This window comes from Sebastes fasciatus, chromosome 13 (assembly GCF_043250625.1).
Source record: "Sebastes fasciatus isolate fSebFas1 chromosome 13, fSebFas1.pri, whole genome shotgun sequence".
Classification (NCBI taxonomy): domain Eukaryota; kingdom Metazoa; phylum Chordata; class Actinopteri; order Perciformes; family Sebastidae; genus Sebastes; species Sebastes fasciatus.
Genome location: NC_133807.1, coordinates 17,870,627 through 17,882,478, shown reverse-complemented (window position 1 = coordinate 17,882,478; position 11,852 = coordinate 17,870,627). Strand labels below are relative to the sequence as shown.

At 40.5% G+C, this 11,852-nt stretch overlaps 1 protein-coding gene across 2 annotated transcripts in view; it reads left to right on the top strand.

The window, feature by feature from the left end:
• Nucleotides 1-10,011, top strand: part of slc1a9 (solute carrier family 1 member 9) — a 33,743-nt gene extending 23,732 nt beyond the window's left edge. For both annotated transcript variants that reach the window (XM_074655906.1, XM_074655905.1), the window contains exons 7-11: nucleotides 1,036-1,269; nucleotides 2,056-2,250; nucleotides 6,239-6,373; nucleotides 6,543-6,981; nucleotides 8,206-10,011. In XM_074655906.1, coding sequence (XP_074512007.1) covers nucleotides 1,036-1,269; nucleotides 2,056-2,250; nucleotides 6,239-6,373; nucleotides 6,543-6,981; nucleotides 8,206-8,382 — 1,180 coding nt within the window. In that variant the 3' untranslated portion in view covers nucleotides 8,383-10,011. The remainder of the gene's footprint in view (nucleotides 1-1,035; nucleotides 1,270-2,055; nucleotides 2,251-6,238; nucleotides 6,374-6,542; nucleotides 6,982-8,205) is intronic.
• The last annotated feature ends 1,841 nt before the right edge of the window (nucleotides 10,012-11,852 follow it).

The window sequence follows — 11,852 nt, the reverse complement described above, 5'->3', positions numbered from 1 at the left end:
ATTAATGCATCCGTGTGCCAGGTAATATGCTTTCTAGGGCTGTAATTAACAATTATTTTCATCATTGATTAATGGTTTAATTTACAAAAAGTCATAAAATGGTGAAAATTGTTTCCCAGAGTCTGAGGTGACATCTTCAAATATTTTGAGAATATTTGGCTTTTTTTTTTACTCCAAAAAATTACGAATAACTAATTATAAACGTAGTCGCTGATGAATTGACTAATCAATTAATCAATTAATCAATTAAAAGTTCAGCTCTCAAATCAATTTTTATACAAATATAAATGAGGCTGGTATGCTTTTAAGCATCTAAGATGAAAATTATGAGAAGCGCCCTCAACTTTCATTTTCATGTTTGAGCATGAATGTCAGATGATTTAACGACTGAAGTTTTGATTAATTTTGAATTCATTAGAGCTGCAACAATTAGTCGATTAATTGATCAACAGAAAATTTATTTGCAACTATTTTGATTAATTGTTTGTCATATTTCAAGAAAAAATAACACATATTTAATGGTTCCAGCTTCCTAAATATGAATATATGCTTTTCCTTATCTTACGTTATAATATACTGAATATCTTTGGAACTGAATATCATCTGGGGAAACTGTAATGAATATTTTTCATAATTTTCTGATGTTTTATAGACGATTAATCAGTGAATCGCGAAAACAAACCAGATGTTAATCAAATCGATGAAAAATAATCATTAGTTGCAGCCCTAAAATATAAAACGTTTTTTTCCCCTTTAGAATCATCTAAGGCAAACTTATTATAAATACCACAATAAAGGCATCACACCAGCAGTCGAGTTATTATTCTGGCCCATACATACATACATAAAAGTATATGAAGAGTTTATTTGCAAAAAACAGATAGAGGCCATTCGTAAATACATAAGAACAGAGATATGAAATTAACCCTTCATGGAGACATATTCTAATTCATCAGTCAGCCTTATAAAGAATAAAACAATCGGTTCCATTTCAATTGTTTCAGCTCTGACGTGTCCTCTTGACTCTGTGCTTAGGTACTCTCCTATCGGCATCGCCTCCTTGATCGCGGGGAAGATCGCAGCCATCGGGGACCTGGAAGTGGTGGCCAGGCAGCTGGGCATGTACATGGTGACCGTCATTGTGGGCCTGGTGATCCACGGCGGCTTGATCCTACCCGCTATATTCTTCGCTATCACCAGAAAAAGCCCCTTTACTTTCTACCGTGGGATCTTTCAGGCTTGGATCACAGCTCTGGGCACTGCTAGCAGGTAGGACCGCCTGCAGGAAGTGTGTTTGTGTGTGTGTGTGTGTGTGTAAGTTCTCTGTTTGGGCATGTGTTAACACATGTGTGTCACATGTTTTTTTTACAACATCTTTTCCTCGAGCAGCTGCCATGGTTTGCTATGATTGATCGGCGTAGCCTGCTACTGGCGTTCGGGGCTATTTGGTTTAAATCTGAAACGGCTGAAGGCAAAATTTTGTATTTACGCAGATGAATCGGGACAGCGGAGCCAAATGTGTGTAAGCACAGGCTATCATAGACAAGTCCGTGTCAGACAGATCCCGCGTTGTAAATGTCTAAGCCTCCGGATTAGTCGTCACCAGCCAAACTGGCCTCGCTGTATCCTGCCCGGCTCGGCTTGGCTCGGCCTGCCTGGGAGTCTGCACCGCTGCTGAAACCAACTGTCATTTTGGCACATTACTGAGGCTTTAGTGAATATGGGTAATCCTATCAATGTTTTCTCTAATTATATTATGACCCAAGCTTAGCAGGGCCAGGAATCAAATTCCTTTAATTCACATGTTGGAGGATTGCAACAGTGGCTACACCAGCTGTTAGGAGGCTGTTAGTCGACTCCAATTTCCACTTTTTTTTTTTTTGTCTCTACCACAACTTCACCCCGACACCTCCCTCCTCACCTCTGCACTTCTGTCTTTCACCACCTGTCCACCTATTTGATATCCTTCAGCAGACACTTTGCTCCTGTTCTGTGTACATCTGCACCTTTTTTTTTTTTTCGAACTCTTCATCTTGTGGGGTCTTCTTCTCTCAGTGCAGGAACGCTACCCGTCACTTTCCGCTGCCTGGAGGAAAACCTGAAGATTGATAAGCGTGTGACGCGCTTCGTGCTGCCCATAGGGGCCACCATCAACATGGACGGCACTGCGCTGTACGAGGCCGTGGCAGCCATCTTCATTGCCCAGATGAATGACATCTCCCTGGACACCGGACAGATCATCACTGTCAGGTAAGACACATGGTGGATGTCCTCTACACTCACGCCTTGTGATGTCTTTATTTTGAACATTTTATATACAATCTAACGTACACGCAGTGACACTTCATACTGCATAGTTTCATAAAAATCAGTGGTTCCCAACCCCTGGGCTGCGGCCATGACTTGGCCACGTAACATTTTCTACTGAGCGTTTCTACAGGAGAGTAATAGAGATAAGAGGCCTAACGTGTGTGTTATAATATGCAAACATGGTGGTGTTACTAGATACGCATCTTGCGTCTTTGATGCATTAAAATCCAAAAGGAAACACTCTATTTTTTCCCTGATTATTCTACATTGTGAACAACAAATCCATGTTGAAATCATAGAAATGAACAAAAAAACCTTGCTGTTTCGTTACCTTATAATGAGCCGTTTATATCTACATAGGGAGCGGGTTCTCTTCACAGAGTTTTCTAAGCATTTTGATTTGCTGTCTTATCTGTCTTTACAGTTTAACTGTTCAAATAGTTTGAATTTAAGGCAACGAAGTAGCATTTCTGTTGATTTTAAAGGGCCACACACTGAGTAAGTCCAAGTTGCACTACAACACTGACGTGTTCCAGTGTAAACAAAACTCCGAAGACATTTTCATGTGACTTACATCAGTTTGAGACAGTGTACTTTAATTTCACAATGTGTAGAGATGAGCGACAGTTTTAAACTCTACAGTAAAGAAGTCAGATTTCCTGTTTCATGAGTTTCAGCCGCTCATTCATGTCTGATTGGAACCAGTCTACTTGGATCAGACTCAGCTTGTTGCGGCCGCGGGTTACAAATGATGCTCTGCACTTTGAAGTTGTTTATTGTATGTCTTTCATCAACGGCCGTTTACCACCAAATACCAAAAGCTAATTTTCAAAAGTCCTATTGTGTCATCTGTGGTGGAATTGTTCTAGTATAAGATCCATATGTGGTGCGTTAATCTATTGATTGTCTTGCTTAATGTCCCAGTCACAGCGGGGTGATAATTTTAAGTTTATCATAAAGGATTGAGCTTTAACAAAGAGCTCTGAGATCAGATGAACAGCATCCTGCAGTAAACATCAACTGGCCTTCAGTCACATCTGGGACCAACATGAACTGATAATTCCTCTAATTACAAACATGTCACGACAAGCAGTATTCTTTTGAGCAGTAAAGATTTGAGTCTGAAAACATAAAAGAAGTCCGGAAACATCAAGAGATTTGGTTTTGTTTGGCGAAAAACTCTTTCTTCTTCAGATACCGCTTTCATATGAACGTTGCATGTACGATGCGGTGAGATGAACACATGTAAACACCAGGTTTTTACTGCATGACCAGGTTCTGCTATTGTAAACCCACAAGCTTATACCACGCCTTACACAACCACAACCATTATGCAAATAACCACATTTTCCTCCTAGAGTTTAGGCGGGAGATGCCGGGGGGCATAACTGTGCGATGGCAGAAACTGTTGTAGAGGATGGCAACAATCAGACATGAAAGATTCTGCTTTCTTATATAACTGTTTGTTGTAAAGATCCTGCAGAGTTTCCTGTGCAGTGCCGGTTATTTTGCTGCAGTCATTGAACACCTCATTAAATAAATTTTTTTGTTTGACCTTGAGAGTTTGATACCAGCAGATAAAAAAGAAAGTGAGAGCAGACATTCTTACCAGTGGGCGACCTCCGGTTCTGAAAAGTGAAGTCAATGCTGAAGTGCATTAAACTTGCATTCTTTCTAATAGCCAGCAGGGGGCGACTCCTCTGGTTGCAATAAGAAGTCTGATTGAATAGAAGTCTATGAGAAAATGAGCCTACTTCTCACTTGATTTATTACCTCAGTAAACATTGTAAACATGAGTTAATGATCTCAATTGCTAGTTTCAAGTCTTCTTCAATACAGCATGATGTTCATTTAGTAAATTATGGTCCCATTTAGAGTCAAATAGACCATAAAGCATGGTATGCTTTAGGGTGGCTATCTTGTGATTGACAGGTCGCTACCACAACATTGTCCGGTCTGTGAGTTGTCCGTGTTTTCGTCTTAGAACCTTAACCCTTTCACAGTGTGTTTTCGGTTCATCAAAGTTAATTGTAACATTTTGGTCGTCTAAAAATGTCATATTCAGCGTTCGGTTCTACTTAGCTCCACCCTCTTGTGTCACTTCTGGTTGCAAAAAGACAAGATGGCGACGGCCAAAATGCCAAACTCCACACAAACAAACCAATGGGTGACGTCACGGTGACTATGTCCACTTCTCTTATAGAGTCTATGGTCCAGACTCAATACCACAACTGACATCCTGCAATTACCTGCATATGTCTGTGTAATGGATAGAGTGAATGTAAATATCTACTATAATGTTAAAGTAACCCTGTATGTAATCTATGTTAACCCTCTAGTAATCCTATAGACGGTTACTGCGGTGGCTTTTAAACCTGTGCAATGTATAAAAGGATTATATTTTGCAACTGCTTTTCCAAGAAATATGAACGGGAGATCCTGTAGAAGCCGTTACATGTTGAAAATGTGGTCGTAGAAAACGCCATTAAAATTAAGGTTATAATCTAAAACGCTTTGTTTTCAACAGCATTTAGTCCAGTTTAGACGTTTATATATTTCATCTGTTGCAATGCAAGAAATTGTGGATTGCAAGTTTATTGATTTAAATTCATAACAAATAATTCCAGCGGGGATTAATTCACTTTAAGGTCAAGTTTGAGAAGGTTGGAAAATGTTATTCTTTTTCCTCACAAAACTGTTGTGACTAATTTCAGACTAGTGTTTTACGACTGAACAACTTTTCATGGGCTGTTTTTATGTGTTGGAGGAGGGCTTTCACTGTCAGTGACTGTGTTCAGTGTGGCTGCGTCACTAGAGAGCACAACACATAAATCAGCTGGAAGATTTCCTTTTATACTCACGTCAAGTGGACACACGTTCAAGTTAATTGGACTAATTGTGCTTATTGGCAGACATTCGGCTGACTAAGAATGCTGAATCAGCAGTTGAAGGCAGCTTGTGGGAGGTAGTTGAAAAAAACTTGTTTCTCCAGTACTCCTAATGGCATTTGAAAGTTTTCACCGCGCACAAGCCAGAGCAAACTTTCTAATTTTACAGCTAAACAGTTCACTAAAATATGTATCTGAAAACATTTGATGCGAGAAATAGGCATTAGAGTAACAGAATATTGATTCATATTTGATCAGCGTTTCATCGGAGTTCACAAGTTTCGCGAGAAGGGATTGAAAGCTGCGTTGGAGACTCCTCGGCTCTGATTGGTTGTTTTCCTTCGGCGCTGTGAAATCTTGCAAATGCCATTTGGAGCACTAGGAGGAGGCAGAGGAACATGATTTTCTGTCTGAGTCACTACTGTCAGAATATAAATAACAAACTATAAAAGTGCGTTTTTCTCAAAGTTACCGTCTGCAGCATTAAGTCTGGTTTCTCTTTACATTTTCACGTCTGCCTTTTCCATAGTCAGATTTTTTATCAAGCATTTTCTCCATTTATATTTATTCAAATAAGTATGTAATGAGATGTGTTAAACCTCAAAAGAGGCGGCGGTAGCTTCGTCTGTGGGGACTTAGTTTGGGAGCCAGAGGGTCATAGGTTCAAGTCCCCGTACGGACCAAATACAGAGTGTGGACTAGTAGTTGAAGAGGTGGCACCGAACCCCAACTGCTCGGGGTGCCATCCTGTGAGGCAGCACCCTCGCTGTGACATCTCTCCATTAATGCATGTTTATAGGTCCTCTTTGTGCATGAGTGTGTTTGTGTGAGTGATTGTTTAATGTGGAAAAAACAACAGAGTGAAATTTGGTATTTCCCATTGGGGATTCTTCTTCTTCTTCTTCTTCTTCTTCTTCTTCTTCTTCTTCTTCTTCTTCTTCTTGCTCCTTTGTTAGTCATCTAAAGTGGAGTTAGCATGTCAGGGCCTCAGAGCCAGTCTTTTCTGATAATGGTCATGTTGTCTTCTTTCTCCTCCCCAGTATGACTGCCACCCTGGCCAGTGTTGGAGCTGCCAGTATTCCCAGTGCTGGACTGGTTACCATGCTGCTGATCCTGACCGCTGTGGGGCTGCCTACTCAGGACATCAGTCTGCTCATCGCTGTCGACTGGCTGCTGTGAGTCAGGTGTCTGAAAGATGGAGTGTGTGTGAGATGAGGAGTCGCTGCTCTGACACTCCAGAGCTTTTTCAGTTTAACATTTGTGAGAGGAGTTATAAAGGTTATTCAGCTGTTGGCGGCTTTCTTCTATTTCACCCGCTGACACTGATACTGTTTGTCCACCCAGTGACAGAATGCGTACCTCCATCAATGTGGTGGGTGACTCGTTCGGCGCCGGGATCGTGGACCACTTGTCGAAGGCGGAGCTCGCTGAAATTGACGCAGCAGAATTTCAAATGCTCCATCCAGAGGAAGAGCTCGATTTCATCCCTCCGCCCCCGCTCCTCACGGAGATGGACCTGATGGACCCCTTCAAACCGCCCGATCTGCCACCCCGCTCCCCTCGCCCTCCCAAACAAAATCACCACAGCCACGTTAGCTCCCAGTCCCAATCCATCGCTTACTCTCCGTCCCGTTCTGTCCGATCTCCATCACCTCGCTCCATCCGCTCTCCCTCTCCGCGTTCCGTCTGCTCCCACTCCCCCCGGCCTTTCCGTTCTCATTCACCACGCGTCCTCCGCAGGACGGAGGCGGGCTACTGCGCCCTGCCCAGCCATGATAACCAGGTAACTACCCTCTACTGCTTCTTCTGGTTTTAACGCTACACAATACATGTTTCCTCTATGATGCTATGATACTTTAAATTTGGTTTTGAAGAGATACAGCATGTTTTTGGAGCTTGGCCTGATGGTCAGAACATAAAGTAGACTCCTAAATCACCCACGTATTCTCTGTGGTACTGCATGCAAGCGCTTTAAGACAGTTTGTTGAGTAATAGACTTGATGATGACTTTTTAGCGTGCATACACTCTGAGTCCCATTTTAAGGGTCACCTCATTCTGAATCAACAGTTTAGGACCATGTATTTGGTCTGGAAACGTGGAAGCTCACCAGGACTGTCCCCCTCCAACAGCTCCTCTGAATCTGGTGGTTCACCTACTAACCTTCAGTCCTCTCAAGGACACACTTTAGCGTGCATCCTTAGAAAGAGGTGGCCTTAGAGGTGGACCATTTAAAAAAAACATTAGATTATCTAAAGAGCTGTTTTTATTAACTAATGAAGAGCTGATATTTTGGCGATACATGGAGATACGTACAGGACAGTGCCGCTATGCTAAGGCTATTTCGTACCTTCTTGCTCCTAATTGTTTGTGATAAAACCACAATTTCTGTGAAATAATTTCAGAGCTGCAATGATTAGTCCATTAATCGATAGGCAGAAAATTTATCTGCAACTATTTTAATATTCTTTTAATCGTTTCGGTCATTTTTTAAGCAAAAATACCCCAAATTCTCTTTTAAATCTTTGGGTTTTGGACTGTGGGAACATGTGATGGGCATTTCTTTACAATTTTCTGACATTTTATCGACCAAACGATTAATCGAGAAAATAGTCTGCAGATTAACTGATAATGAAAATAATTGAGACATATTATTTAGGATGTTTACGCTTTGCATTGCAGTCGATCACAGATTGATTCGTTTATTTAGGTATCATTTCATCTGATTTATATTCCCTCAAGTCAGTGATTTGTAATTGGTCATTAAAAAGTTCTTAGTGAGATATTACAAACTTGTAGCAAGTCTAAAGCTAAATGGAAAATAGACCTAAAATGTGGTTGAATCTGGACAGTTTGTGGGAGATAAAATGGTAAAATGTATGTAAAGAAAAATGTGTGGTCTCTCCCCTAAGTTTCAAATTCAGCTATATTAAGTACTTTATTATTATATCTTTAAAGATATAATCGACATGGTCGACGTGTTCTCATCATATCTCTTTGCCCTCTCAGATTCCCACAATGCCTCGCTCCTACAGAGAGAGAGACAGGGAGCGAGGGCGTCAGGCGCGAGAGAGTGAAACCGAAGAGGAGGACGAGAGAGTTTTGGGCTTAGCAAGCGACGGCGAGGAGAGCGATGACACTGCTTATGATCGGAGGCACGGCATGCCGCCAAGCGACCTGCCATGATTGGATCTTTACCGCCAAAAAGCTTCCCCATCGATTAGTTCCCGTTTTACGACAGCTTTTCGAGGTCCACAGTGGATTTCTGGCTGGTTACATTGCTACTTCTCTTAGGTGTATTTTAGTGATCGATAAGCTCACTTTGAGCTTGATATGTATAGATATTAAAATGTTGAGGTGGCCCTTAAAACCAGGCCTGAGACTTTTGCTCTTTGGTTTGCAAAGCAGAGCTTAAATGGAGAGTCGTTTCCCTGGTTTACTCATGTCTCCATCACTGTCTTGATTTCATGACCAAACTTTAAATGCTCCCGTATGTCTGAACGTCCTTAAATTTGCCTGATAGGAGAGAAATTGTGAGTCTGCTCTCGATGAGAAGAGTATCTTGGTGTTACCGGCCTTTTAACGCACAACCAGTTATTAGTTGATCCTTTACCTTTGCTCAACTCTTTTCCTCTACTTTTATTTTCCTGGCAGGAAGTGAAAATTATCAAACTTAAAGGAATAGTTCCACAATTTTGAGAAATACGCTTATAGGCTTTTTTGGAGAGCGTTGGATGAGAATATAATTATTACGCTCATGTCTGAAAGTAAATCCACTTACCAGCACTTCTAAAGCTCACTAATTACATTTTGTTTGTTTAAATTTCTTGGCTGGGAGCAGTAAATTCCTGAAGTCTCCACTGGTTTGCAGTCGAGAAATAGTCCAGCACTTAACATGTCCATAAAGCCACCTTGAAAAAGCTTAAAAATAAAGTTATTCCTTGAAATAACCTTGAGAACAACAGGTTCATATAAATGAAAGAAATATACAACCAGCAGACATTATTTTTTATAATTCTCCACCTTCTTGCATCTCTTTACATTTTCATGCTCGGTGCTTTTCTTGCACATCACCTCTCGTCTTGATGTGACAGCCCAGTCGCACAGCAGTTTGTGAAATAGTCACGAAATTGAATGTATTGATTTGTGTACATAGACACAAATTTCACGTTTTGTTTGTGATGGTCAGTACAAAATCAATTTGTATGTATCTACGTAATTGTGAACCAGGAGTCAAAGTTGACTTATTTGTCACGTAACTTCCGTACTTAAGTTACAGCACTTGCGGACTTATTTTAACCCAAACAATGATCTTTTCCTAAATCTAAATAGTTTTATTTTGAAAAAACTGGCAGAAATTGACACATGCATCAGGCATTGCTGGACATTTGTAGGAAAACGCATGAAAAATACGTTGTTGAAAGTCGTGCTGAGCATCACGAAAAGAAAAAAAAAATTGTCTATGTACAAAAATCAAATAGATACAATTTTATGACTATTTAAAAAACTGCTTTGAGACTGTGTTGGATGTTAATATTGTCTATATCATCTATGGTTTGTATTTTTTCCTTGTGGTCTGGTGTCTGAAATGATGAGTAATAGGTAAGATGCTGTTTTAATTTTGTTGTATGTTTTAAATTGATTAGTTTTCATTTCATTTATCATTCTTAATTGCTGTAAAATAACGTCATCATGCCTTTCATTTTAAATTTAAGTTCATCATCTGCCTCCCTCCATCCTTAAGTCTTAATTCAGACTCAGAGGTCCAGCTCGTGTGTATAGTGTATGTAATAAAATCTTTATTTAAAATAACTGCAACTCTTTTGTGTTTTCTCTGCTGCTTAAGTGCAATCTGTGGAGGGATTTGCAGTCGAAAGGGGACACGCGTCAGTGTTTGGTGACTAAAGACGCAGGAACAAAGATATTACTGGATGGAAAAGTTGCAACAGACACACATGCACACATTACACGCTTATAGTACATGTTGATGAGGAGATACCAACACACTTAATCCTCTCAAAGAAGAGTTAGAGATGGGCAAGGCAGGAGAGAGTGACGGATGGGAGAGGAATCGGAGGGTGGCAGATGGCCAGAAAGACGTCAATCCTTTTCATTCTTCCCAGACAGCATAAGGGCACTGTGGGTAATTGCAACGGGTGCTGACGTTATAGCTTCGGGTCTCTGCACGTCACAGAGGAGAGCCCAGTTACATGGAGGGAAAAGGTGAAATGCTGCAGGTCAGCAGAAATCTGAAAATCGGACAATGTGTATAGGTTTGTCCGGAAATATGAAATTGTAATTGGTGCTGACGTTGTGGCTGATGTCTGTGGACGGAGCACTAATCTGTCCTGTAGCATGAGAGGGAGCTACAACACATGACATGAGGATATCACCATCTGAGGCGACGGGGGGGGTCAGCAATTTAATCACTGCAGCTAGAGTGTGAGTGTGGGTGTGTGTGTGTGTTGGGGGTTATGAGGACCATCATCTGCTCCAAAACCCGGTTCATTTCCTTTACTTTAGCTCAACTCAAACATATTCTTGAGTCTTTAGTTGTTGTTGCCAGACAATGAAAGTTTGAGACCATAACTGTTGTTGATTAATTCCGACATGGCATTTTAGACATTTTGATCCCTGAAACTTAATTAAATTTGATTTATCGGTTTTATTTTCTAATCTAAAATGACAGCAAAATGTTGTAATCTGATCAGGTATAACATTTTTAAAAATGTCTTTGATGGCTAATGACTGTTTTCTTTTGACTTTAAAAACAATAGGTGCTAAGAGATACACATTTTAGTTATGCCAATTGAAATATAACTTAAAGGACCAGTGTGTAACATTTAGGGGGATCTATTGGCAGAAATGGAATATAATATTAATAAGTATAGGGGTTTTTATGTATTTTCAATCAACTGAAAATATGAATTGTTGTGTTTTCGTTACTTTAGAATGAGCCGTTTATGGAGCCGGTCCTCTTCACGGAGCCAGCCGCCATATTTCAGTAGCCAAGAATGGACACGCCAAACACTGGCTCTACATTTTCACGTTTTTGCGTTGGCCACCGTAGTTCTCCTACACACTTGACGCACAGGAGAAGTTTCAGTTAGTTGCACAACCTCACCGCTAGATGCTGCCAAATCCTACACCCTGCACCTTTAAATAACTATTTCTGAGGATAAAAACCAGATTAACATCAATTCCAAGCCTCTCAACAATCTAATCATTTAATAGATCTAGAGCTGCTACTAACAATGTTCTTTATCGATTAATCTGGGAATTATCTTTCTCGATTAAAGTGGCAGTAATATATTTTTGGCATCATTGGGCAAAAAATCCATAATAACCTTTCAGCATATTGTAATTCAAGTGTTCTGAGAGATAACTAGACTTCTACACCTCCTCATGGCTCTGTTTTCAAGCTTTCATGTGACCGGTAGTTTGGCGTTCCTTCAAAAGGATTTACAATGGCTACTGCGACACAAACTTTCTCATTTTACAGCTAAACAGTACACTACAAGATGATTCTGAAAACATTTGAGGCGAGAAATAGGCATTAACGTAACATAACATTGATTCATATTTGATCAGCGCGGCCTAGTTTGACTGTTTGGTCGGAGTTCACGAGTGATTGACAGCCGGCTCTCATAGACAGC